At 49.6% G+C, this 27,661-nt stretch overlaps 1 protein-coding gene across 13 annotated transcripts in view; it reads right to left on the bottom strand.

The window, feature by feature from the left end:
- PPP6R2 (protein phosphatase 6 regulatory subunit 2) overlaps positions 1-27,661 on the bottom strand; it is an 80,994-nt gene that overhangs the window by 17,069 nt on the left and 36,264 nt on the right. For 9 of the 13 annotated variants that reach the window (XM_033865746.2, XM_033865750.2, XM_033865749.2 and 6 more), the window contains 9 exons: positions 22,416-22,658; positions 14,529-14,715; positions 9,363-9,500; positions 8,117-8,182; positions 6,309-6,421; positions 5,886-5,999; positions 4,859-4,993; positions 4,635-4,761; positions 3,608-3,760 (listed from right to left, as the gene is read on the bottom strand). In XM_033865746.2, coding sequence (XP_033721637.1) covers positions 3,608-3,760; positions 4,635-4,761; positions 4,859-4,993; positions 5,886-5,999; positions 6,309-6,421; positions 8,117-8,182; positions 9,363-9,500; positions 14,529-14,715; positions 22,416-22,642 — 1,260 coding nt within the window. In that variant the 5' untranslated portion in view covers positions 22,643-22,658. Of the gene's footprint in view, positions 1-3,607; positions 3,761-4,634; positions 4,762-4,858; positions 4,994-5,885; positions 6,000-6,308; positions 6,422-8,116; positions 8,183-9,362; positions 9,501-14,528; positions 14,716-22,415; positions 22,659-26,527; positions 26,668-27,661 lie in introns of those variants that run through there. The other 4 variants (XM_073787996.1, XM_033865751.2, XM_033865748.2 and 1 more) reach the window with 3 other exon arrangements.

Raw genomic sequence — 27,661 nt, forward strand, 5'->3', positions numbered from 1 at the left:
ATATTCAATGGAATATTACTCAGCCATAAAAAGGAACGAAGCTGGGTCCTTTGTAGAGACGTGGATGAATCTAGAGACTGTCATACAGAGTAAAGTCAGTCAGAAAGAGAAAAACAAATATTGTATATTAATGCATATAAGTGGAACCTAGAAAAATGGTACAGAGGAACCAGTTTGCAGGGCAGAAATAGAGACACAGATGTAGAGAACAAGCATATGGACACCAAGGGGGGAAAGCGGCGGGGGGTGGGGTGGGGGATGAATTGGGAGATTGGGATTGACATGTACACTGATGTGTATAAAATGGATAACTAATAAGAACCTGCTTATAAAAAATAAAATTTAAAAATTAAAAAATAAAAATAAAGGGCATCTAAATTGGAAAGAAATAAAATTATCTCTGTTCACAGATGATACAATCTTATATGCAGAAAATTGTACAAATTCCACATAAACTGTTAGAGCAAATAAACAAATTCAGCCAAGTTCCAGGATAAAAGATCAACACACAAAACTCTGTTGCATTTTTTCCCACTAACAATAAATAATCCAAAGAACTAAATCTTCACACATATGGTCAATTTATTTTCAACAAGGGTGCCAAGATCATTCAGTGGGAAAAGGATAGTGTTTTCAACAAAAGGTGCTGAAAGAAATAACAAGTGTTGGCGAGGATGGAGAGAAGAGAGGACCTTGTGCACTGGTGGTGGGAATGTAAACTGGTGCAACCACTGTGGAACACAGTGTGGACGTTCCTCAAAAAATTAAAAATAGAACAATCATATGATCCAACAATTCCATTCCTATTTACCCAAAGAATACAAAAACACTAATTTTAAAAGATATATGCCCCTCCATGTTCACTGCAGAATTATTTACAATAACCAAGATATGGAAATGACCTAAATGCCCATAAACAGATGAATGGATAAAGAAGATGTGGTACATATATACAATGGAGTATCACTCAGCCATAAAAAAGAATGATATAATGCCATTTGCAGCCACATGGATGGACCTAGAGGGTATTATGCTAAATGAAGTAGGTCAGATGGAGAAAGACAAATACCGTATAATTTCATCAATGAAAAACAAACAAAATAAACAAACCAAACAAAAACAAACATGTAGATACAGAGTAGTGGTTACCAGGGGTAAGGGGTGGGGTAGGGAGGAGGACGAAATGGGTAAAGGGGATCAGCTGTATGGTGACAGATGGAAACTAAATCTTTGGTGGTGAGCATGCAATAGGGTATGAAGAAGTAGAAATATAACCTACACATGAAACTTACATTCAAAAAACAAAACAAAACAAATGGTGCTGTGATATCCACATGCAAAAGAATGAAGCTGGACCCTTACCTTACACTGCATAGATATACAAACTCAAAATGGACCAAAGACCCGAAAGAGCTAAAACTATAAAGTACTTAGAAGAAAACACAGGGGGAAAGTTGCATGACAGTGGATTTGGCAATGATTTCTTAGGTATAGGTATGACACCAAATGCACAAGAAACAAAAGAAAAAAACAGATAAACTTGCGACTTCCCTGGTGGCGCAGTGGTTAAGAATCCGCCTGCCAATGCAGGGGACAAGGGTTCGAGCCCTGGTCCGGAAGATCCCACATGCCGCAGAGCAACTAAGCCCGTGTGCCACAACTACTGAACCTGCACTCTAGAGCCCACGAGCCACAACTACTGAAGCCTGCACGCCTAGAGCCCGTGCTCCACAACAAGAGAAGCCACCGCAATGAGAAGCTCACGTACCACAACTAAGAGCAGCCCCCCACTCACTGCTACTAGAGAAAGCCCACGCACAGCAACAAAGACCCAACGCAGCCAAAAATAAATAAAATAATTAATTAAAAAAAAGAAAAAAAACAGATAAACTGGACTTCATCAAAATGAAAACCTTTGTGCGGCAGAGGACACCATCAAGAGGGCAAAAAGACAACTCACAGAATGGGAGAAAATATTTGCAAATCATGTATCTAAGCGCTTAATATCCAGAATATATAAAGAACTCCTTCAATTCAACAACAACAACAAAACGAACAACCCAATTCAAAAATGGGCAGAGGACTTGAACAGACAGTTCTCCAAAGAAGATACACAAATGGCCAGCAAAAGCACATGAAAAAATGCTCAGCATCACTAATCACTAAGGAAATGCAAATCAAAACACAGTGAGGTACCACCTCAAACCCATCTGGATGGCTATTATCAAAAACATGGAAAACACGTGTTACTGACGAAATTGGAACCCTCATACATTGCTCGTGTGAATGTAGAACAGTGCACCCACTGGGGAAAACAGTGTGTGGGTGCCTCAAAAAGCTGAACATAGAATTACTGTGTGACCCATCAACTCCACTCCTAGGTATGTAGTCAGAAGTGAGAGCAGGGGCTGAGACAGATATTTGTACATCCATGTTTATAGCAGCATTATTTAAAATAGCCAAAATGTGGAAGCAACCCAATTGTCCACCAACACATGAACGGATAAGCAAAACGCAGTACATCCATACAATGAAATATCATTCAGCCTTAAAAAGGAAAGAAATTGTGACACATGCTACCACATGGATGAACATTATACTAAGTGAAATAAGCCAGACAGAAAAGGCGATATACTGTTGGATTCCACTTACATAGGAATCCCTGGAATAGTCGGATCCATAGAGACAGAAAGTAGAAGGGTGGGTTGGGGCTGGGGACTGGCGGGGGGATGAGGACCGAGTGTTTAATGCTCAGAGCTGGAGAAGATGAGAAAGTCCTGGAGATCGTGGTAATGGTTACACAACAACGTGAACGCTGAACCATATGCTTGCAAGTTATTACAATGGTGTATTTCATGTTACATATATTTTGCCACAATAAATGAAAAGTAGAAAGGGGGAGTGGGAGAGAGAGAACTTTCTCGGAGGAGAGGAAAAGAAATGACTGAGGTCTTTCCTAGTCGCCCTCTGACCCACATCCAGGCTCTACAGTCACAGCAGAGCCCGGTGACTTCCAAACGCTGGAAGGACTCCTGAGGCAGGCAGTCCTTCAGGCCCAGGTCCAAGGCAGCTCCTTCTGGGACTGAGATTTAAATGTAAGGATATTTCAGCTTCCTGGGAGCAGAGGCCCAGGGGCAAGGCTGAGGAGAAGGCTGGGGATGCATGAGCTCCGTGTACAGCTTGAGCGAGGTCCCCTCCCCGTCAGCAGCACCCTGTGGTCACTGCCTGCAGACCCTCCCTCAGACCCCCAGGGCGTGCCCGCCAGAGGAGCTCCCCACAGGCTCTGCCTTTACTGTGGGGACGAGGAGCAGCTCTTTAGGGCGTTTTAGGCTGAAGAGCTTCAAAGTTCTCTATTAAGGCAGAAATCAGAAAGGGGAGGGACCATATTACCGGCTCCCTCTGCTTCCAGGGCAGCCCTGCATGAGCCTACACGGAGGCGGGTCCCAGCGTCACTCGGTGCGCCTCACCAGTGACCTGGCCTCAAGCCTGGGGGGCAGGACGCGGTCTCTGCACAGACTGTGCCTGCCCCAGAACCGAACCAGAGCCTCCCTTCGGGCAGGCCTTCACCTGGGCGCTGAGGTCCCAGGCGGGGCAGGTGTCCGCTCACCAGCAGCAAGCCCATGGTGTTGAGCCGGCAGAGCTCCTGGTTGATGCTGGGCGTGTTCGTGTGCAGCAGGGCGGCCACGAGGCGAGCTCCGTGCAGGCGGGCGTTACCCAGGGGCTCCTCCAGCACGCCAATGGTGGTCAGGATCGCTGCTTTCTGCAAACACAAAAGGACGGCCCAGTTAGAGCCTTGTGACCGGTGTGATCACCACCCATGTGTGGGCTTCTCTTTGACCTGACCCTGGTCGAAGGGCCAGGGCCGCTGCTGCATGACGTGGCCCAGCCGGGGAGGGGTCCTCAAGGCAATGTGGTCTGCAGGAGGAGCCAAGGGGTCAGTCGGGTTAAGAGCCCCACCGCTCCCCTCAGGGCTCACAAGACTGAGTGAGGGTGGGCCGCTGCTCCTGGGTGCCTAGGGCACTCTGGTCTCAGCCTGCCAGCCGAAGGGATGTGACCTCAGCGTATAAGACGGAGGAGACTGACGACAAGGGTGGCCTCGTGAGATGGGGTGATCCCACACACGGAGCACAGTGCATCTACCTTTTCATTAGCAGAATGTTCCAGAATCCCTGACTTCATGAGTCCTCCTTTCTAGTGGGGAAAGCAGACCACAAGCTGATATATGTAAGAAACAGTATGGTAGACCACGGCGGGTGCCCAAGAGAGGCACCAGGAGAGGCGAAGGGGCTGTGCCCGGGGCACTGAGGTGCAGAGGGACTGGGTCTTCCTCACCATGACCACCGCTGCTCAGCTGAGCAAAGGGTCTCCTCTGGGACCCCCTCACTCCTTGGCTGGGTGCCCCCAACTCAAGAGGCCGGGTCTCCAGTGCACTCGGGCTCTCGGACACCCCCGTCAGAAGGCAGGAGTTGCCTGGGGGGGTGGCGAACTGTCCAACTCTTCAAAGAGAAGATGGACACTCGGCAGATGGGGTCTGAGTGCGCTTGTCATCCCGGGTGGCGAGTGGGGTCTTTGCCTTGCAAGCGACCCAGCCCACGAGGTCTCCAGAGCCCCCGACCTTTGCTCGGGGCACCTACCTTTGGCGGGCTGAGCAGAAGCTGGTGGAAGTCCTTCAGCCGTGGCTCGATGCCGCGCAGGACGCCGGAGCTGACGGCACACAGCCTGTCCAGTCCCTGAGAGCAGGAGTCCAGCAAGCCCTCCATCCTGTGGACCAGAGGCAGCTGGACACGGGGACACTAGTCCCATTACACCATACCCCCTCCCGAAGTGCCCACTTGTCGTCTCCAGGGAGGCTGCTGACCGTATGGGGGTGGGGGCCGTGCCCAGGTGATGGCCCTGACGGGCTGTGGGCGTCACACCCTCGAAGCAGCTCTGCTCCCTCCTCCCACCTTGAAAACCTTCACTGTCGACCCCACTCCTCGGCTGAGAGACAGGACTGGCCATAAAAGGATGAAAGAGGCCACATAAAAGGATAAAAAAGCAGAGAGAATGAACCGGCTCATCTGTTTTCTGCATTGTCACACTGTCCCTGCATCGCAGGCGAGGCACTCACCAGAGTCCCCACTTCCTGCGGGAAGGGCCCAGCCTTCCTGGGCTCATAAAGATGAATAAACAATATTCTGGTTTCTAACTAAACGATGATAACATCATAATTCTCTTTTTAGGTAATAAACTAATAAATATGTATTGGGTACCAGAGGGAAAGAAAGAAACTGCTAATAATCTCACCATTGAGATTAAGTCAATTTCTTGTTATTTTCTGGTTGTTCCTTTTCTTTAAAAAAACAGCACAGGCTATCAGTGCTGGGGGCTACAGTGAAGCTCCTTCCAGAGCAAGGACATGAGGGAACTGCAGTCTCCTTGGGAATCAGACCACCAGCACGGCACGTGACAGGACAGAGCAGACAGAAGGGCACACGCAAACACACATACACACGTGCGTTCGCGCACACACGCGCGTACATATATACACATATGCACACATATACACACAGAGACACACACACACACACACACACACGTGCTGGGGGTACTCATCGGGACACTCCTTGGGGAAGCCCACTGGCCGTGCCTGTTCTGCACACACGTCTATAAACACTTCGCAAACTGGCGACAGGGGGTGTCTTTGGGCTGAGGTGGGGATGTGATTGATGGCGAAGGTCAAAGGGGACTTTACAGCCGTCAAGTTTATCTTTTCAACAAGGACAGTCTGTCCCCATGATCACCTGCATCATTAGAAACATTAAAAGCACAAACAGCACACCCGGCCACTCCCCTGGGCCTCCGTCACTGAAGTGGCGGCACTCTCCTTCTCGGGAGACACTCACCCCGCCCGCCGGGGCTCAAGCAAGGTCAGTAGCACCTGGGTCCCGCTGACGAGGCAGAGCTCGGTCTGGGCTCCGTCAAACATGTTCCTCAGCAGCCGTTCCACGCAGTCCTGCCTGTCGGACACGCGCAAGGTCACCGCCTGGCGGGGGGATGCACAGACCCCACCCCCACCCCCGCCGAAGGAGCAGCACCCTGAATCCCAGAGAGGCCCCGCTTGGGGCTCAGGCCACACACCCAGGGTTTTTAGGACACGGCTGCCCCGGGGGCCCGCATTCTCTGAACCTGCCAGGAGACACCTCCCGTGAAAAAGAGGCCCATCAAGTTAACTGTGGATCGGGGCGAGTTCCTCAGAAACGATCAGAGGAGGTGGCGGTGTCCCTGGCCCTCAGCCCAGGCCCCCCAGCGCTGCAGCCCACACTCACGACTCCAGCGCCATGAGGAGGGGGTCTGGCTCTGGAGCTTCCTGCAGCGGGCTGCCCTGCTCCCTGCCCAGCCTGACGATGTCGCAGAGCGTCTGCGAAGCGTTGGACTGCCTCTGAAAGGACAGGGATGAAGAGCCGCCTTCAGGGCCGGCCTGCCGCACGCTCAGAGCGGCTGCTGTGGCAGGTCTGCTGAGGCGCTGGACTCGAAGGCGGCTCGTCTCAGCCTGGCCTGCCTCTCACCGTGGGGCGCAGATCTGGCCGCCCCCAAGAGCTCCCATGGGGCCTCGACGGCCGAGCGCGCCACGCAGACGTCGTTCTATACCCTCAGACAGACACCGCGAGTGCGCCTGTGGTACTAACGCCACAGGTGGCTATTAACACACAGGGTGGGTCCTGTGAGCTCAAGAAAACAGGACAGTTGCTACAGAGAAAATAAAGGACTCAACTTTTCTAGAGAAACATTAAGCCCACAAAAATTCAGAACCTCTGATTCGGTGCCTTTGCCAGCCACGTGGGCTGAGTCTGTGGAGCAGATGAAGAGGCTCAGAGAGAAACTCAGCCACCGGCTCGGCGCAGGGAGCACCTCACGAGCAGCCTTCGCGTGCGCGCCACGGGAAACCAAGCTGAAGGAAGTGCTTCGTGACTGTTTTAGGCAAGACTGAAAGCAGCCAGGTTGCCTCCGCGGCCTCCCAGCTGCCTCGGGGACTGGGAAAGGGCCAGTCAGCGCACAGCGTTCACACTGGTGGAGGGGCATCTCCCTTCCCAGATCTGGAGCACAGACACCCTTGCCCGGCTGCCTGGCCAGGCCCGTGGGCCAAAAGAGCCCCAAACAGCACAGCCAGGCAGCAGCAAAGGCTCAGACATGAGTCAGGACCACCGCTCTCCAAAGTGCTAAGGAGACCGTGCGTGTGCAGCTGTGTGCAGTTGTCACGTGTAGGAAAAGGCCTATCGGGATATTCCCCACACTCTCAACTGTGATACTGCAAGGAGCGGGCAGGGGCTGAGAGGAGCCCCACTGCCACCCCACACGCTCCCTCCGGAGCTCACGCCCCTGTAGACCCCATCTCCTCGAGCGCAGGCTAGAACCAGCACTCACAGCGGCGGCACGCCGGCGAGGACTGTCACCTGTAGGTCAGGTGCCTGCCCCAGAGGACGCAGCAGCAGGCTGCGAGCTGCCCTGCGGAGAGGCCCGGGGGGCATGGGGCCAAGGGTAGCCTCAGCCAGCAGCCCTCAGGAAGCTGAGTCCTGGCACTTCCCTGGTGGTCCAGTGGTTAAGACTCTGTGTTTCCAACGCAAGGGGTATGGGTAGGGGGCGTGGGTTCGATCCCTGGTCAAGGAACTAAAATCCCACATGCCACACAGCCAAGAAATAAAAATAAACAAACAAATAAATAAATAAATAAAATAAGGAACTGAGTCCTGCAGAGCCACCAGTGACCCTGGGGGCAGACCCTCCCCTCGTTGAGCCCTGAGGTGACCACAGTCTTGTGAGAGACCCTGGGCAGAGGACCTGTGACCCCTGGCCCATAAAAACTGAGATAAAAAATACTTACTGTTACAAGCAACTAAGTTTTGGGGTCATCTGTTACTCAGCCATAGATAACATACAATTCTATTCAGACTGTTTTTTTATAATATGTATGTATTATATTTTAGAAAAAAAAAGTCTGCAAGTCAGTGCTTGATTAAAGGAAGGGCATCTGAGGAAAGGAGTGACTTGCCCCCTCAGACAGCAGTGGAGAGCGCTCTCCGCCAGCCCTGAGCGAGGGGCGCCTGCTCAAAGGTGGGGTCCACGAGCCCATACTCACATCTTCATCCTGACTCGGGTGGATCAATTCCACGAGCCTCTGGATGAGCTTCTCTTCATTAAGCCACTGAAAGGGAAAAGGAGGCCTGTAAGTGACTCCGCTCACATCTGACGAAATGGAAGGAAAGTCCTTCAGTGCAACAGAAATCCACGCGCCAGGTTCTGGCACAGAGATACTTCACCCAACACGTGCGTCCACCCAGACCCTGAAAGCACAAGCAGTGGCCGAATTCTGGAGTGACCCAAAGACTGTAAAGGAGGGGATCCCCTTCCACATGCCCTAATGGTCCAGACTCTTAAACACACGTGAGCTCTGTTTTTAGGACGTCTCCGAAGCGGAGCCTGGAGCCACCCGCGCCGATGGGGCTCTCCCAGCACACAGCCCAGCTGCTCCCTGCAGCGCCCGGGCTCCAGGTCAGTCCGGCTCCTCTACGCACTTCCTTACCCCAAAATGGGCTCAGTGTAGTCAGGGCAGGCGTCCCACTAACGTTCAGCAACGGCTGACGTTCCCGCGGCTCTCACTGTGCCACATCAGCTACTATGATTAACTCTCAGTGGGAGGCCGCTCCATAACGAAGCGGGTTATGAATCTGAGAGCGACAACTGTCACCTAATTCCAGGAGCTGGAAAACCGTCAAGAAGGACCAGTGGTTTACTTATTCTATCTTAAGCTGCATTACAAACAACACCTGCCCAACAGCAGCAGATTCTTTGTCCGGCACTGGTTTCCTGGGCTTCTTGGGGTTGAGCACCCTCCCCTCTTCTGGGAAAGCCCTCAGGGAGCTATGGGTAGCCCCTCTCGCTGTGAATACTGTCAGGACAGACACAGGCCAACTCTGGTCTTCGAAACGTCTCTGCATGGAATCCTCTTCGGCGACTGTTTCCTCTTGGGCACGTACTCGGGCACAGGACCAGCACCCAATGGAGACCTAGCAGCCCTAGGGGTGGGGCACAAGTGAGGAAACCCACTTCTGCTCTCTGCTGATGAATGGACTGAGGCAGGACAAGAGAAAAGGGGCAGATGCCAGACCCAGCCTCAAATACAAGCCTTGACGAGAACCCCTGAGTGGTTCTCATCAGGAGGGGAAGGTCCTGCTGGGTGGAAAGCTGGGGTGCTGGGCACCCCGGTGCTGCTTCACCAGCTCCAGCCTCCTTATACCAGGAGGCACTTACTCCACACTCGGAGAATGTGCAGAGCCCACGCAGACGGGGAGGGGCTCCAGGGAGGAGGGGGCCCACACACTCACATGCAGGACCTCCTGCCGGAGCCCGGCGGGCTCTACGCAGCTGACCAGGCGCAGCAGCAGGTCCATGAGGGCCGAGGTGCCGATGTGCTTCAACAGCAGGCTGATGAACTTGTCCTTCTTCCTCAAGAACACAATCACCTGCAACCAGACAGCCCCTGAGAGGCGAGCAGGGCAGACCCTGACCACCAGGAGATGCTGCCCCCAAGAACTGCCATGGGAAAGATTCATTTTCAACAACAGTGAGCAGAAATAATGGAAAGACGTGGAAAGAGCTGTAAGAAAGCCCCCTCCGCCGCCCCCCCAGCAATGACAGGCAGAGCCCTGAACACAGGCGAGTCCACGAGGCGGTGGGGGCCTGAGAGGACCCTGGGCTGGCAGAGTTTGCCACACACCGAGACTGGGCACAAGTGCAGCCCCAGCACCCGAGTTGACAGCTCCCGGACAGGGGACACAAACCCGGAAAGCTGACAGGCCCCACAGGTGGCTGAAGGGAAAGAACTGAGGTTTCAGAAAAGCAGAGGCGGAGGGGTGCAGCTGGCTGGTGACCAGAGCCGACAAGACACGACGCAGCTGGCTGGCTGAGTGTGCAGTCACAGGGTGTGGTGCCTGAGCGCAGAGGGACGGGAGAAGCCCAGGCAGAGGCCTTCTTGGGCACGTGTTGGCAAGCTCGGCTCAGCTGGCCACAGAGACGAGGTGCCTGCAAGTCCAGGCCACTGCACAGACCCAGGACTCTACTGGGGGCAATGGGGACACGGAACAGGCAAGGGATCCCAACCACCCTCATGCCAGAACCCTCATGCCAGAAGTGAAGGGAAGGAGGGGAAGGAGGAGGAAGAGAGAGAAGAGAGGCAACAGGGGCGGGGGGGTTGGGGAGTGGGGGGCAGGGGCGGGGGTTCTTTGAAAAGCGTGATTAGAGAGAAAGACTGAAAACAGCAGAGAAGGCTCCAGGGAACATCCCTACACACCCTACAGATATAAACACCATTACAAGGGGTTATCCGGAACAAGTTTAGGCCAATTTCTGTAAATTTGGAAAAATGAAAAATTCCTTTGAAAAACTCACTTACGTAAACTGACAAGAAGAAAGAGAAAATCTGGAGTTCTAGAGTGTCAAAAGAAACAAAATCTCTAATTAAAAGCCTCCCCATACAGAAGACTCCAGGCTCTAAAGGCTTTACTAGTGAATTCTCTCCAAAATTTAAAGAAAAATAACCCCAATCTTATGCAGGACTCCTCCAGGGTCCTTCTCTCATAAAATGAGAGAAGATGCCCCATATCATTGTATGAGGACATAAAACCTCGATTCCAAAACCTTGATATGCGCACTTTAAGAAAAGGAAATTATATAAAGACCTACTGTAGAGCACAGGGAACTCTACTCAATACTCTGTAATGGCCTATAAGGGAAAAGAAGCTAAAAAAGAGTGGATATGTGTGTATGTATAATAGATTCACTTTGCTGTACACCTGAAACTAACACAACATTGTAAATCAATTATACTCCATTAAAAATTAAAAAAGAAAAGGGAAGGAAATTATAAGCCAGTCTCACTGATGGCCACAGATACAAAAATTCTTAAAAAGAAAGCAATATGGGGCTTCCCTGGTGGAGCAGTGGTTGAGAGTCCGCCTGCCGATGCAGGGGACACGGGTTCATGCCCTGGTCCAGGAAATTCCCACACGCCGCGGAGCGGCTGGGCCTGTGAGCCATGGCTGCTGAGCCTGCGCGTCCGGAGCCTGTGCTCCACAACGGGAGAGGCCACAACAGTGAGAAGCCCGCGTACCGCAAAAAAAAACCCCAAAAAACAAAACAAACAAACAAAATAAACTCCACAACAAACAACATACTTAATTGTAAAACAGTGAAAGCTTTTCCTCAGAGGCAATAAATAAAACAGAGGCCCACCATCACCACTTCAATTCAACAATGTATTAAAGGTTCCAGACAATGCAACAAGGCAAGAAAAAGAGACAAAAAGTGTAACATTTATAAAGGACAAAATAAAACTGTCATTAATCACAGATGGTATGATCTTATACATAGATTTAAAAAAAGAATATAAGGAATTCGCTGGCAGTCCAGTGGTTATGACTCCATGCTTCCACTGCAGGGGGCATGGGTTTGATCCCTGGTGGGGAACTAGGATCCCACATGCCGTGTGGCGTGGTTAAAAATAAAAATTAAGAAAAAAAAAGTAAAAAGAATATAAATTATTAGAACAGTAGCTTTATTGATATTTCCAAAAACTGGAATCAGCCCAGATGTCCTTCAACATGTGAATGGTTTAACAAACTGTGTTCCATCCACACCATGGAACACTACTCACACTGCAATAAAAGCGAATGTCCTACTGATACATACAACAACTTGGATGACTCTTCAGGGACGTATGCTAGAAAAAAAAGCCATAAGGCCTATATGTTATAGGATTTAATTTAAATAACAGTTTGAGAAAACAAAATTTCTGAAATGAAACAGACTAGTGGTTGCCAGAGGTTAGGGATGGGTCAAGGGATAGAGGCCAGAGGAAGGTGGGAGTAGTTATAATAGGGCAACACAAAGGATCCTTATGGTTTAAGAACCGTTCAGTATGTTGACTGACGATGGAGACACGAACCTACACAAGTGATAAATTGTACTGAACTTAACACACGTACACACACAAATGACTGCAAGTGAAATGTCAATGTCCTGGTTGCGATCTTCTGCTAGCATTTTACAAAATGGCACCACTGAAGGAAACCAGGCAAAGTGTACAAAAGGTAGCTTTACGTTCTTTCATAAAACTGCACGCGAATCTACAATTATCTCAATAAAATTTTTCAATAAAAAAGACACTGTTTAGAATAACATGAAAATATCAAGTACCTAAGGATAAACGTAACGAGAACTATGTAAGACCTCTACCCAAAGAACTTGGTTACTGAGAGAAATTAAAGAAGCCCTAACTACTCAGCTTTCCGCTATAGCACAGAAGCAGCCATAGATAATATGTAAACAGGAGCAGCTGCGTTTCAGTACAGTTTCTTGTACAAAATAGGGGCGGGCTGGCTTTGGCCTGTGGGCCATAATTAGCCAACCCCAATCTATAGGAAATGCAAGCCTAATCAAAACTTCAGCAGGTTTTTCTGGGGAACAGGGGAGAATGTGGAAACTGACAAACTCACTCTAAAATTTGCTCATCCTAAAATAATGCAAAAGGCAAAGAATAGTAAAAACAACCTTGAAGAAAAACAAAGTGAGAGGACTAATTCTATCGAACATCAAAACTTACAAAGCTACAGTAATTAAATAGTGCTGTGTTCATAATTACAAACAGGACAGTAGAAAAGAAATGCATACACACGTGACTGCTTGATTTATGACAAGAGGGACACTGTGAAGCAACTGAGAAAGCACGGCCTTATCAATACAGTGCTGGGTCAACTGGACATTAACCATATGAAAAAACACTTCAGTCTGACACCATTTACAAGAATCAATTCCAGGTGGACTGTAGGTAGGAATATGAAGGTAAAACAATAAAGCTTCTAAAAGATAACACAGAAGAGTAGTAAGAGAATTATCTTTATGATTTCGAAGTCAGCAGAAGTTTCTTAACAAAACAACAACAACAAAAAAAAAAAACAAATAAAAAGAGTTATGACTTGGACTATATGAAAATCAGGCTCTCTGCTCATTAAAATATACCATTAAGAGAGTAAAAAACAAAACCAAACCCAGCAAGCAGAGTGGGAAAAGATGTTTGCAACGCAAAATCAACAAAGGGGGAATTCCCTGGCAGTCCAGTGGGTGGGACTCTTGGCTTTCACTACCGAGGGCGTGGGTTCAATACCGGGTCAGGGAACTAAGATCCCGCAAGCTACGTGGCACACCGCCCCCCACCCCCCAAAAAAAATCAACAAAGGACTTGTATCCACGAAATAGAATTCCTACAAATGAAAAAAGAAGAGACAGCCTGATAGAAAATGGGCAAGAGACTTCACACAAAAAGTATCTAAATGGCCAATTAATACATGAAAAGGTTCTCATCCTCACTAGTCACCAGGGAGATGCAAACTAAAAGCACAATGCTGTTATATACACCATCAGAAGAGATAAGATAAACCGACTGATAATATTAGTCAGGGCTGGAGAGGAAGTGGAAGAGCAGGAACTGTCATGCTCTGCTGCTGGGACTGCAAACTGGCTCAACCACTCTCACTTCAGCCATTCAAGCTGACCACACGTACATCCTAGTTACCACGTGGCGCAATGCCTGGAGAAAAGGAAGTCCTTATGTTTTAGAGATACACACTGAAATATTGACAAAAGAAACGACAAGCCGTCTGGGGTTTGTTTTGAAATAGTGCCTGGGGGATGGCGAGCAGGGATAAAGGTGAAAGACTGACAAGGCCGCCTCCTGAAGCAGGTAACAGGCACAGGCGCCAGCAAACCTCATGGCCCTCCTGTGCCATCTACGGTGTGCAGTGCTGAAGCACACCAGGGCAGATGCAAGGCCGGAACAACCGTGGAGCAAATGTGGCCTCCAGGAGGCCCACGCTCCAGCTGAATGAAACGAGTTCACTCCCTGCTTTACAGAAAAATATTACTAGGCAATTACTTTTTTCTTTTTTCTTTTTTTGGCTGCACCACGCGGCTTGTGGGATCTTAGTTCCCCGACCAGGGATCAAACCCCTACCTCCTGCAGTGGAAGCACGAAATACTAACCGCTGGATGGCCAGGGAAGTCCTAGGCATTTCCTTTAATTTGCTTTGAAACAATAAGTGCCCTAGACATACAGGCACCTGCCACCCACACAGATGCAGCAGCAGACACCCTAATGTCCTGCCATGATGCAGGTATGTCCTGGATCTCTCACCCATGACTGGTCAGTGACAGGACGAGCTGGCCTAGTTTGGGGCCCTGTGCAGCTCCCAGGGGTGGCAGAGGTGCTGCTTATTTCAGAGCCGGCCAGAGGAAGTCTCTCTTGGGAAGCCACTTTCTTAATCAAATCCCAGCTCCCACAGCAGCAGCCCACACAGCTCCACGTGTGTCCCACAGGACAGTCAGAAGCCTGCCCCCCACAGCCTGATGCACAGGTCACACAGCAGTGGCTGAGGGCAAGATGCGACGGCGTCAGCCACGCCTCCCTCCCACGTCTCACGGGCTTGGCAGAGGAGTACCTGTGCAGTTCTTCTTGCGATGAGACTGCCAATGGTCTTGCTGAAAAAACTGGCGAGGAGAGGATTGAGAGGCGGCTCACGGTTCAAGAAGTCGTAAAGAAGGTTGAGCAAAGTCTCGTCCCCTCCCAGCCTGTCACTGATCTGCGGCACGTCACACGTCAGCAGCTCACAGGCTGTGTTTGGGTACCTGAAGGGGCACAGTGCAAGCAACTGGAGGTGAATGAGACTTCCCCACTGCTCAGGAAGCTACTTGAAAGATCTGCCTCTTAGGAAGCAGATCCACAGGCAGAAACCAAACATGGCTAGACCTTGGAACAGAATAAAAATGTGATTATTCTGTGACCAACCGGCATTTTTGACTACTAGAACCTCAATGTTTTTATCATACCTTTTTCTGGCTCCTCATACCCTAAACTCTGACATCCCACATTTTCTGACTCTATTTCCATTCTCTACGGAACCTTTCCTAATCTTTTGGCTTCTCCTCTGCCCTCCTACTCACCTGCCATGTCTCTCACCTCCATCAGGTTCGTCCTCCCCTCTCCAAGCCTTTCCTGACCCCACATGTCAACAAGCACAGATCTAGCTTGTTCCCACACTGAAGAGATGCTTCATCAGCAGTTTACAATGCAGTACCAGTTCTGAAGTGTTATGCAGGCAAATTATTATTAAGATATACCAATATATGTAAACGATGTACTATTCATTTGATAAAAATGATCAGACAGGGGCTTCCCTGGTGGCGCAGTGATTAAGAATCCACCTGCCAATGCAGGGGACACTGGTTCGAGCCCTGGTCCGGGAAGATCCCACATGCCGCAGAGCAACTAAGCCCATGCGCCACAACTACTGGGCCTGCGCTCTAGAGCCCACGTGCCACAACTACTGAAGCCCACGCACCTAGAGCCCGTGCTCGGCAACAAGAGAAGCCACCGCAATGAGAAGCCCACGCACCGCAACGAAGAGTAGTCCCCGCTCGCCGCAACTAAAGAAAGCCCACGCGCAGCAACTAAGACCCAATGCAGCCAAAAATAATAAATAAATAAATGAATACATTTATTTACTTTAAAAAAAAAAAGATCAGACACAAAATAATCCTGATCCCATTACGTGTAATCCCATACCACTATGCTCCCTGCCTGACCCTCTGACAGACATGGGGTCACTGCTGTGGTCCTGGGACAGGCCTACCCAATGTCCTGCTGCATCCAGGACAGAGCCCACCATAGCAGTGCAGTGACAATGCCTGGTGCCACACTCAGCACATCTGGGAACACGGGTGAGGGTGCCCAGGGCCAGAGCAGGCAGGAACCTGGCGGGAGCATCCTGTGGGGCTGACTGCCCTGGAGCACACCTGGCACCAAGCTACACGGGACATGCTGTGCAGCCTCAGGCACCTTACCTAACGCTTCTGTGTCTAGGCTGCTTTCTCTGAACATGTAGGTCTGAGTGTCCGCCTTCCCCACGAGGCTGCGTATAAAGCAGAGTAGCAGCGTCTGGCGCACAGTAAGCCCGGGGTGAAGGTCAGCCACTGTGACCCTACGGCTCCTGGTAGCCACCCACACGGCCCCAGCAAGGGCCTAACCCCAGGTGGTCACTGCGGTCAGCTAGGGCCTGGCGGCCGGCCCAGCATGGAGGGCAGGGGACAGGAGCTCAGCCTGGCTGTGGGGTGGGTGCTCCCCGTCACCCAGAGAAGAGGGCCTTCTGAAGCCAAGCGGGCAGCCGGGTATGACCGAACGCCCGATCCACACAGAGGGGCCCAGACGAGGTGTGGCCAGTGCCCAGCTCATGGGGTCGAGGCGAGGATGAGATGGGGCAGCTCCGTACCGTGGACGTGGCCCACAGTGACCAGCACAGCAGACAGTGCAGGGCCGCAAGGGGCAGAGGCCAGAGAGCCTGCTCGGAGTGCAGCACCCAAGGCCGGCACGAGGCCCCACAGGACACGGGCGGAGAGGTGCCCACCAGACTCCAAACAACAAGACAAGACTCACCAAGCAACAAGGGAGAAGCATGCCCCAGAGAAAGGCACAGAAGCTTTTCCAGAGCACACGGAAAGGCTCCCATCCAGTCTCTGCGTGTGCGCACGCGCACACACACGAATTGTGCACGTGTGTGGCAAGCTGAGCCACAAGGCGCTGCTGTACTTAGACAAGGTTGCATCTAGGTGGAGGGACTGAGATCTCTATCAGTATTTTATAATTACTCCTCAGAAAAACAGGTACTGCTCTAATAATTTATATAATTTATGCAGGAAATAGCCATCCCAGTTAAACACGGCAGACGGAACATAGAGGTTTGTGGCCATAATGCAAGGAAGAAAAGACAAGAGAGGTAGAAACTCCGCGGAATGAACCTAGAGGGTGGGCGGCCAGGGAAGCAGGCCAGGCGCATGAGGCAGGTCTGTGTCTCAGGGTCCTGGGGGAGGAGGGTGGGCAACCAGACACACAGCTCAAGAAACCCAGAAGGACCCTGTGGAGCCCTCCAGGGCGTGAAAGCCTTTCTGTGTCCACTATTTCTTGTTGGTAGGAAATAGGCTTCATTCAGCCTCCCTGACATTCCGCACGTTCCAAAGGGCAGGTTCAAACAGTTACTAATCAGGGAAGGGAGGGCTGAAGAAACAAGGGAGGGGCAGCCAAGAACCAATGGTGCAGGTCCTGGTTCCTCCTCGAGGGATACACATAACAGTATCTGTGAGCCCTTCAGCAGAACCAAGGCCTCCATCCAGGAGGACAGTAACTTCAGGCTGAGCCCAAGATCCCTGGAGCATCTGCTCTATTACCTGACTGCCAGCCAACGAGAAGACAGCCACATACTCCGCAGCCCTCACCCCAAATTTTCCCTATAAAACTTCTCCCCTGAAATCGGGGAGTTTGGGGTGTTTTTTGTTTGTTTGTTTGTTTGCGGTACGCGGACCTCTCACTGTTGTGGTCTCTCCCGTTGCGGAGCACAGGCTCCGGACGCGCAGGCTCAGCGGCCATAGCTCACGGGCCCAGCCCCTCCGCGGCATGTGGGATCTTCCCGGACCGGGGCACGAACCCGTGTCCCCTGCATCGGCAGGCGGACTCTCAACCACTGCGCCCCCAGGGAAGCCCAAGTTTGGGGGTTTTGAGCATGAATCACCATTCTCCCTGCAGGTCCCTGCAATAAAAAACCTTTCTGGGCTCCAAACTCTGGCGTTTCGGTTTGTCTGGCCTCACTGTGCTTTGGGCACACACACTTGCGCTCTGTAGCACTCAGAGAGGCCTGGATGGAGACGGCGTCCACCAGGCAGGTGGAGGGTCAGCGCAGTGAGACTCCCAGCCCCTCCTCCTTGTTTTGTTTGCTTAGTTTTATACTTATTTACTACTAATTTCTCCCAAACTCTTTGACTATAAAACTCTCCTGGATGATTGGTCCTGCTTCTGAGATTCCCCTACCTTAACCCAGGGGATAAAGTTACATTACTGGGAAATTCCAGAGCAACAGGATTAGAAAAGGCCCTAAAATGCCCCTAAGGAAAGCTGCACACCTGTGGCATCAGACGCGTCAGCAGCAGGGCTGGAACTAGGAACTAGAAGATGTGAACGAAAAATGCTGCTGCCCTGTCAGTAAACAAAGGGTGCTGCAGCCATCAAGCCACTAGAGCCTCCCCGGCCGCCCTGCCCCGTGAGCCCTGAGAGAACCCGGGAGAGAGAAAAGCAGCTCAGCCACAGCAGCCACCCTCAAGGATGGGAAAAGCACAGGATCCTGGCCCTAGACAGCTGAGGTGCAGACCAAAGGAATGATTTCAGTGAGCCCAGACTCCTTTTTTTTTTTGGCTGCGTTGGGTCTTCGTTGCCGCGCACAGGCTTTCTCTAGTTGCAGCGAGCGGGGGCTACTCTTCGTTGCGGTGCGCGGGCTTCTCATTGTGGTGGCTTCTCTTGTCGCGGAGCATGGGCTCTAGGCGTGCAGGCTCAGTAGTTGTGGCTTGCGGGCTCTAGAGTGCAGGCTCAGTAGTTGTGGCGCACGGGCTTAGTTGCTTCGCGGCATGTGGGATCTTCCCGGACCAGGGCTCAAACCAGTGTCCCCTGCATTGGCAGGCAGATTCCTAACCACTGCACCACCAACCAGGGAAGTCCCGAGCCCAGACCCTTGCATCTTTCCATACACAGAAAAGTGCTAAATTAACTTAAGATGTCTGGTTTTCTTTAATGAACAGTAAGTTTTTGAAGTCCCGACTACCTGGTCTTTGTTGCAAAAATTCCTATATATCCTGGCCCCTCCCTCACTCTTTAGAGCTGTCCCTCAGAGCGAGCTGAGAGTCCTGTCTCCAGGGCTTGAAGCCTTAGAAATTCCGCCAAATAAAACATTATTCTCAGCTTTTAGGCTGTGCGTTTTTTTTTCTTTCAGTTGACGAAGACACCTATGGAGTCTTCAAAATTTCATGAGATGCATGTCCAGTCTGACTGGAAACCAGAGGGAGCTTAGAGCCAGCAGGAAAGAGAACGATGCACTCAGGCTGCGCCCCAACCCCATGCAGACCTCCTCAGGAAGCTGCCAGAGAATAGGATTTGCCAGGGGAAGGAGACAAAAAAGAGGAAGACGAAATCCTGGAGCACGGAAGGTGGACTCAGGAATTATCAGAGCGAGGATGGGAGAGTCCAGGAACCGTAACGGCAGGGATTCATTCCCTCTCCCCCGCTTCACGCCTCCCTCTGGGCCCTGCCCTGCTGCTCCCCAGGGGCTCAGCTGGGCAACTGGGCTCAGCTGTCCTCTCTGCTCTGCCCCTAAGTGTGGCAGGCAGGGTTATTTGGTGGGGGTGGGGGTGGGGTCCTTCCTGGGGTCCTGCCCTGACCCAGCCCTGCTTCCCGCTGGGTGAGCAGTTCTAACTCTGATTTGGAAAGAGGAAGCCCTCCACTCAGAGCTAAAACATCCCCCCACACCACCAGCATGAGGAACAGAAGTGGTAACTTGGAGTCCATCTGCTGGCTTTTCTGTCTTATTTCTCAAATGGTCCAGCACTCTGCAAAGTGCACAGGAATCTCAAGAAAGAGGCCAGAAGCATCCTCAGGGTTCTCAGGCTGGACCAGGTGGCCAGCTCCCGGCCCAGGGCTGCTCCACAGAGGTCTCACCTGCATGGAGCAGCTTCTGGCTTTAGCAGAACAGCTAACCACTCAGGGCAGCTCCTCTGGACCCGTGTGGCTCGGGCACACTCCCTGCTCTCGGGAAGGGTCTCTCCGTAACCAGCCTGCAGCCACGAGGGTGAAGCCACAGCAGCTGGGCTGCAGAGGCACAAAGGCGGCTGGAGGAGGTGCTGTCGCCCTGCCCAGGTGGCCTGGGGCGGCCATCCAGAGGCAGAGCAGCGCAGGCACTGGCTCCGCACTCTCCGCTGTGTCACCTGCTGCTGCCACACGCTCCGAGGGCTGAGCTGAGCAGCTCGACGGAGACCTACGGCTCAAAGCCTGAAACAGGGCCTATCTGTATCTTTCGCATCTTTAAAAAAATGATCTTGACTCCACTTCTTCCTTCAGCTACTACCTCATCCATCTACCCAGCCTATTCCTCTTCTCAAAAAGGACGTTTTGATTTAATTTTAATTAAAAGCAAATAAATTTTTAATAAAAGCAAGTTAATTTTAAAATTACCTTTTATTTTATTTATTTATTTATTTGCGGTATGCGGGCCTCTCACTGCTGTGGCCTCTCCCGTTGCAGAGCACAGGCTCCGGACGTGCAGGCTCAGCGGCCATGGCTCAAGCGCCCAGCCACTCTGCGGCATGTGGGATCCTCCCGGACTGGGGCACGAACCCGTGTCCCCTGCATCGGCAGGCGGACTCTCAACCACTGTGCCACCAGGGAAGCCCTAAAATTACTTTTTAAATTAAAGGCTTTTTACTTTTTTTAACAGGTGATATGGGGACTTCCCTGGTGGCCCAGTGGTTAAGACTCCACACTCCCAATGCAGGGGGCCTGGGTTCAATCCCTGGTCAGGGAACTAGATCCTGTGTGCCACAACTAAGACTCAGAGCAGCCACGTAAATAAATAAATATTAAAAAAAACAAAACAAAAACCAAAAACAGGTGATACACACAAATGCTTTTAAGACTCTGTATGACAGGGCTCGTGAGGAAGGGCAGCCCCCCCTCCTTTCCCACTCCCACATCCCACTCCTGAGACAGTCACCACAGTCTCCTGGCATTTTCTGTATTACTGACATCCATGTTTCCAAATAAAATACAAGTACACTTCTTCATCTAGCAATTTTAGGTATTACAAATTGACCTCCTATGGTGGAAGGTGAAGATGTAGCTCGCACACCTCACGCCACCCTGCCCTGCCGCCCCACTGCCCTTTCCCCCTCTCTCTATAAAATTATACCACAATTAGTTAAATCCATGTCCAGTGTGGCCCTCTGTATGAACATGCAAACACTGTTCTATTTGCTTACTTACATGCATCCTTCCCTCAGAGTTAAAGGTATTCTCACTGCCTTGTTTGCTTTGTTTGTACTCACCCACTGCTAACCTCTCCCAAACTCTGACTATAAAGCTCTCCTGGCTCACTGATGCCACGCTGGGACCCCTCTACCCAGAACCACAACATGCTGCCCCAGCCCTTCTCCCCGTCACACTGTCACCAACACCCTCCAGACAGGGAGACCCTCGACGGGTCAGCAACAGGACACATTTGGGAGTGAGAGAGTGAAAGGAATGGGGCCCACTAATGGCGATGCTGAGATAAGAGGCGCTGACCAGGCACATCTCAGGGACGATGGCCTCTGATCTATCACAGGTGATCACCATGGCCCCAATCCCCTGGCTCCCCAACAAGCAAGCCCCCGCCTCTTTGCAGAGCTCTCCTCTTCCAGCGCCGGCTGCCTCCCTGTCAGAGGGGCGCGGTGGACCACCACGACTGCAGCACTACTCCCCATCACCCCGTCCTTCTTTACTTGCCTCCTAAGTCATCAAAGACTTTCTGTAAAAAGTAAAGGGCCAGAGAGTCAATATTTTAGAACGCCTATGTTGTCATGGCCAACGGGTCATGGATGTGTCCAACAAGGCTTTCCAGTGAAAATGACGGACAAGGAAATGTGAATTTTGTCATTTTCATGTGATATTATTATTTTTCTATTTTTTCCATTTAAAAATGTAAAACCATTCTCAGCTTGCAGGCCTCACAAAAACAGAATCTGACCTCAGGCCGTAGTTTCCCAACTAAGACTTTACCACCACACGCCAACTCCCTGTGGGACACGTGCGCAGCTGAGGGCACCCTGTCTGCCCTGAATCCCTCTGCATCACTAGCCCCAGCTCCCCCGCTTCCCAGAGCCTGCTCGGGCCCAGAGAGGCACCCTCAGAGCCAGAGGCCAGCTCTGCTGTCCTTCCTGTCACCTGAGGCCCCACCCATTCACACTCTGTCCTCACTCCAACCCTTGTCCTAAGTCCTTGCCCTGTCCCTTTTGTTGTCCCCTAACATCCCAGCGGACTGTTGAATGGAACATTTTAGGAAAAACTCTGAGAACGGTCAGGATCACTAATGACACAAAATATGTCCTCCAGGCCCAAGACCCCACGGTCGAGCAGTCAGATGCCGCCTGTCTCTGGGGACTGGCTGTTTCACCAGTCAGGCTAAGGCTGCACCCATCGGCCTGTCAGAGCTCAGCCTTCCTTCAGCACATATTCACCCAAAACACTCCAACACGGTGCAGCTCGCTATGATCCAGAGTGAGGAATCACACACAGGACATCCCCAAATCTTCAACATCACAGAAGCAAAGCCCACCGGAGGGGCCTTCTCGCATGTCAGGCGGGGCAAACGTTTACGGTCAGCCACGCTGTCAGAAAGCCCGGCTCTGACCGTCCTCAAGCCCTGCCCGCTGCCACCCTGCACGCTGCCCAGCGCCAGGCCACCCAGCACCGCGGTACGTACTTGAAGCGGACCTTCTCTTCCACGCCCAGGGCCGGGTCCTGTGTGACGAGGCTCACCAGCTCCTCCATGCTCTGCTGCCTGCACAGGAAGTCCAGCAGCTTCCGGTTCTGGGCCTTGCACTCCTGCAAGATGTCATCTTCATCCATTAACTCTCGCAGCGTCACGTCCTCCTTATCCAGCAGCTTGTCGACGTGGGACGTGGTGCTCAAGTCAAACTTCCAGAACATGGTGACGGCCACAGAGCTGCGAGCAGACAAGAGGGTCACTGCCACCAGGTGCGAACCCGCCTCAGCAACCCCCGCACCCAGGTCCCGAAGTCCACCCACAAGGGGGCCCGGGCTGCAGGGTGCACTCCCCCATGTACAGCAGGACAGCTCAGCTTCCTGTCCTCCCGTGGGGGCCCCCAGGGCTCCCGCCACTAGCCCCTGGGCTCTGAGGCCAACACATGCCGGTCGCCCACATGTCCGACAGGGGATGCCCCTCCACCCAAACAGCGAGGCTCACAACCCTCCTCCCCAGAGTCCAGCCCCTCCTCAGTGAACACTGGGCATCTCTCCCCAGACGTCTCCGTACCATATATATTTTTAGTTTTCTGTATATTATGTTTTGACATCTTTAAAAAACTTTCTGATTGAGGAGACACTGCCCCTCCTGGGCGGCCAACTCCTAGAGATGGCAAAGGGCTCTCAGGAGCACTCCTGTGACCTGCAGGCTGACCCTCTGGAGCCCTCCTCCTCTGTGGGCCCCCACACACCCAGGGGACATAAAAAAATAAATAAAATTCAATTTAAAAAAAAGTATGATCCTCAAAAGAGTCACATAATTCTAAAAAAGACTTGAGACAATATTTTATAAAATATTTAATTTTACTCATATGCTTTGTTACTTCATTGAAAAGCACGTATTTAGCACCTATTATAAGCCAGAACTGCATTATATACAGGGGTTATAACAGTGAGCAAAACAAATACAGTCTATGACTTCATGGAAAATTCAGCCTACTACGGGAGTTTCGTAATGATTATATAATCACGCAAATATATAATCAGTTATAGAGTATTTAAAATTTTAGGTACAACAGGTATAGAGAGCTATGTAAATATATGATACAGGGGCAGAACTCAATGACTAACTGGATGTGGGAGAAAAAAGGTCAAGGATTAATTTTGGTTCTTGACTGCATACATAGCTGGAGACGTTCACAGATATAGGAATCTTAAAAGATCACTGCATTGCACAATTTCACAAGGCATCATTCACATGTTTGCAGTGAAAATCATTAACTTCTTTGACTTTGTACACAAGCTTGATATTCATTTGAAAGATCTAAGAAAATATGGCATGTAGGCAATTGGATGTATGCATGGTAAACTCAGGGAAACAGTTTGAGGTGGAGAAATAAATGAAGCCACAGAGAATAAATGAAGCCATGAGATTGTAGAGAAAAGATATAGGATGAGAAGAAAATAGTATCTGTGAAGCTAAAATATTTTAAGGCCTAATAGTGGTCGTGAGCAAAGAATACAGACTAAGAATAGCCAGACAAATAGAATGAAAATCAAGACAGTATGCTAAGTAGCTTAATGGTGGTAATTATTTCATGATGTATATATATATCAAAGCATCATGTTGTACACCTTAAATATGTACAATTTTTATTTGTCAATGATACTTCAATAAAGTTCTTAATTAAAAAAAATAAAAAAATAAAGTGTTTCTTTTTAAACAGCAAAGACTGATTGATAAGATCTTGCTTTGTTATTCTGTCTGTTATTCTCTGCCTTTTAATTAAAATATTTAGATCATTTACATGTAATATGGTTGGGTTTGAGTAATTTGAAAAAAATACAACATGACACTCTCAATAAATGAGGACACTCATGACACTCTCAATAAATGAGGAATAGAAGGGAACTTCCTGAACCTGATAAAGGGTATCTACTAAAAAACCTACAGCTATCAGCACACTTAATGGTGAAAAGACTGAATGCTTTCCTCCTAAGACTGGAACAACAAACTCTAAGCACTTATATTCAAGATTGTAGCGAAGGTCCCAGGTAGTACTATAAGACAAGAAAAAGAAATAAAACACATACAGATTGAAAAAGAATAAGTAAAATTTTCTTTACTAACAAATAATATGATTGTGTAAGCAGAAATGCCTAAGAAATCTATACGGAAAAGAGCTACAAGAATTAATGACAGTGAACAGCTAGCTTACCAGTTACAAGGTCAATATCCAAAAAGTAATTGTATCTCTATATACCAGCAATAAAAATTGGTAAATAAAAAATATTTAACTTCTGCTAACAACATTCAAAAACATGAACTACTTCAGGATAATTTAATAAAATATGCGCAAGATCTGCACACTGAGGGACTTTCCTGGTGGCGCACTGGTTAAGAATCTGCCTGCCAATGCAGGGGACGTGAGTTCAATACCTGGTTTGGGAAGATCCCACATGCCGTGGAGCAACTAAGCCCGTGTGCCACAACTACTGAGCCTGTGCTCTAGAGCCCGCAAGCCACAACTACTTAGCCTGCATGCCACAACTACTAAAGCCCGCACACCTCTAGAACCCATGCGCCGCAACAAGAGAAGCCACCACAGTGAGAAGCCCCCATGCAACAACAAAGAGTGGCCCTCACTCACCACAACTAGAAAAATCCCAAGCACAGAAACAAAGACCCAACACAGCCAAAAATAAATAAATAAATTTATTTTTAAAAAAAGATCTGCACATTGAAAACTATGAAACGCTGCTGAGAGAAATTAAAGAAGACTTAAATAAATGGAGAGATATACTATGTTCATGGATGAGAAAATGCAATATTGTTAAGATGTCAGTTTTCATTAAACTGGTCTACTGATTCAATGCAACCCCAAATAAATCCTAGCAGATTTTTAAAAACAGAAATTGACAACTTGATACTAAAATATATATGGAAAAAGACCTAGAATAGCCAAAGCAATTTTGAAAAGGAAGAACAAACTTGGAGTGCTAACACCACCTATTTCAAGACTTACTGTAAGGTGAGATTAATCAAGACAGTGTGGTTCTAGTGGTTCAACAGAACAAAGTAGAGAAGTCCAGAAACAGATGAATACATATATGGTCAACTGACTTTCAATAAATGTACTAAAGCAGTTTGATGGGGAAAGTATAATCCTTTTCAACAAATGATTCTGAAAAACTGAATATCTATATGTAAAACGACCTCAACCCTTACCTCACATCATACACGGATCACAGGCTTAACCATAAAAGCTGACACTAAAATTTTTAGAAGAAAACTTAAGAAAAAAATATGTGGGGGGACTTCCCTGGCAGTCCAGGGGTAAAGAACCCACCTTCCAATGCAGGGGACACAGGGTCGATCCCTGGTCGGGGAACTAAGATCCCACATGCCACGGGGCAACTAAGCCCACGCGTCACAACTATTGGGTTCGCGCACCTCAATGAAAGATCCCGGGCTTCCCTGGTGGCACAGTGGTTGAGAATCTGCCTGCCAATGCAGGGGACATGAGTTCGAGCCCTGGTCTGGGAAGATCCCACTTGCCGCAGAGCAGCTAGGCCCGTGAGCCACAATTACTGAGCCTGCGCGTCTGCAGCCTGTGCTCCACAACAAGAGAGGCGGTGATAGTGAGAGGCCGCGCACCGCGATGAAGAGTGGCCCCCACTTGCCACAACTAGAGAAAGCCCTAGCACAGAAACGAAGACCCAACACAGTCATAAATAAATAAATAAAAATTGAAAGATCCCGCATGCCTCAACGAAGATCCCACGTGCCACAACTAAGACCCGACGTAGCCACAAAAAAAAAAGATAAATTAATTAATTTAATTAAAAATAAGATTTGTGAATTTGCGGTACATAAGATACAAGAAAAGACAAATTAAAAAAAAAAATCTTATAAACAGCCAGTCCTGGTGTCTGAGGGATTCTCTGGGCCCAGCAAAGGGATCAAGTTTCCAGAGCCCTGAAGACAAGGGGTAACACCCCAAAATATGGACTCATTTTCCACTCTACCTTCATTGGCCACATCTCCTAATACCTGGCAAGCAAATGCAGTATTGCCTCACAATCTGATTGCTTCTCTGAGGTACCCACCAGTGTATTTGGGGAGAAGCTTCGAGAACAAGTTGAGGAGTGGCTGTCCTTCTGTGAGACTAGAGAGATTCCACGAAACAATCTGCATATCATGAAGGAGGAGTTCAGGCAGAGGAAGCAGCTGCCGGATTACTAGGAAGCTGGAGAAACAGGAGAAGAAATGCTTGAAGAAGGAAAACAAACGGCTGGCTGCGATTGCCCTGGCATCTCCAGAGAACAGCAGTAAGACCCCAGAGGAATGTGAGGAGACAAGTGAAAGACCCAAAAGGAGGCAAAAGCAAAAGCCCCAGGAGGCTCCTCAGGAGAATGGAATGGAAGACCCATCTGTCTCCTTCTCCAAACCCAAGAAAAAGAAATCTTCCACAGAGGAGCTGGGTAGTAGTGATCCTGAAGAGACAGCTGGCAGTGGAAGTCCTCCCAAAAGGAAGAAATCTTTCCCCAAAGAGGAACCAGTAAGTGACCCTGAAGAGCCAGTAAACAAGAGTGTCCCCAAGAAAAAGAGGACCTGAAGAGGCTGCTGCCAGCAAGAGCAGCAGCTCCAAGAAAATGAAAAAGCTCCGAAAGCTCCTCCCAGGAAAATCAGAAGGGACATTTCTCTAGCGGGGCACAACTTGCAGAGGTATTTCCCAATCCATCCCCTATAGCCCAATAAAAATTAAAAACAAACAAAGAAACTGATAAACAGGATTTCATCAAAACTGAAAACTTCAATTTTGAATGATACCATTAAGAAAATAAACAGATAAGTCACAGACCAGGAAAAAAGTATTTGCTGTCTATCTCTGACAAAGCATTCTTATCAAGAACGTGTAATGAGCTTTTAAAAAGCAATAATTAAAAAAAATACTTAACTAAACAAAATGGACAAAAAATTTGGACAGACACTTCGTAAAAGAAGATATACAAATAGCCAATAAGCACATGAAAAGATGATCAACACTGTTATCGAGGAAATGCAAATCAGAACCACAATAAGGTACCACTAGAAGGGCTGAAATTAAAAAGCTATCAATACCATGTGCTGATGAGGATGCTGAACTGAAACTCCCATACACTGTGAGTAGCACCATAAAATGGCACGACCACGATGGAAAACACTTCTCCAGCTTGTTATAAAGTTAAGCATACTTACCG

The sequence above is a fragment of the Tursiops truncatus genome, chromosome 11 (genome assembly GCF_011762595.2).
Source record: "Tursiops truncatus isolate mTurTru1 chromosome 11, mTurTru1.mat.Y, whole genome shotgun sequence".
NCBI lineage: Eukaryota > Metazoa > Chordata > Mammalia > Artiodactyla > Delphinidae > Tursiops > Tursiops truncatus.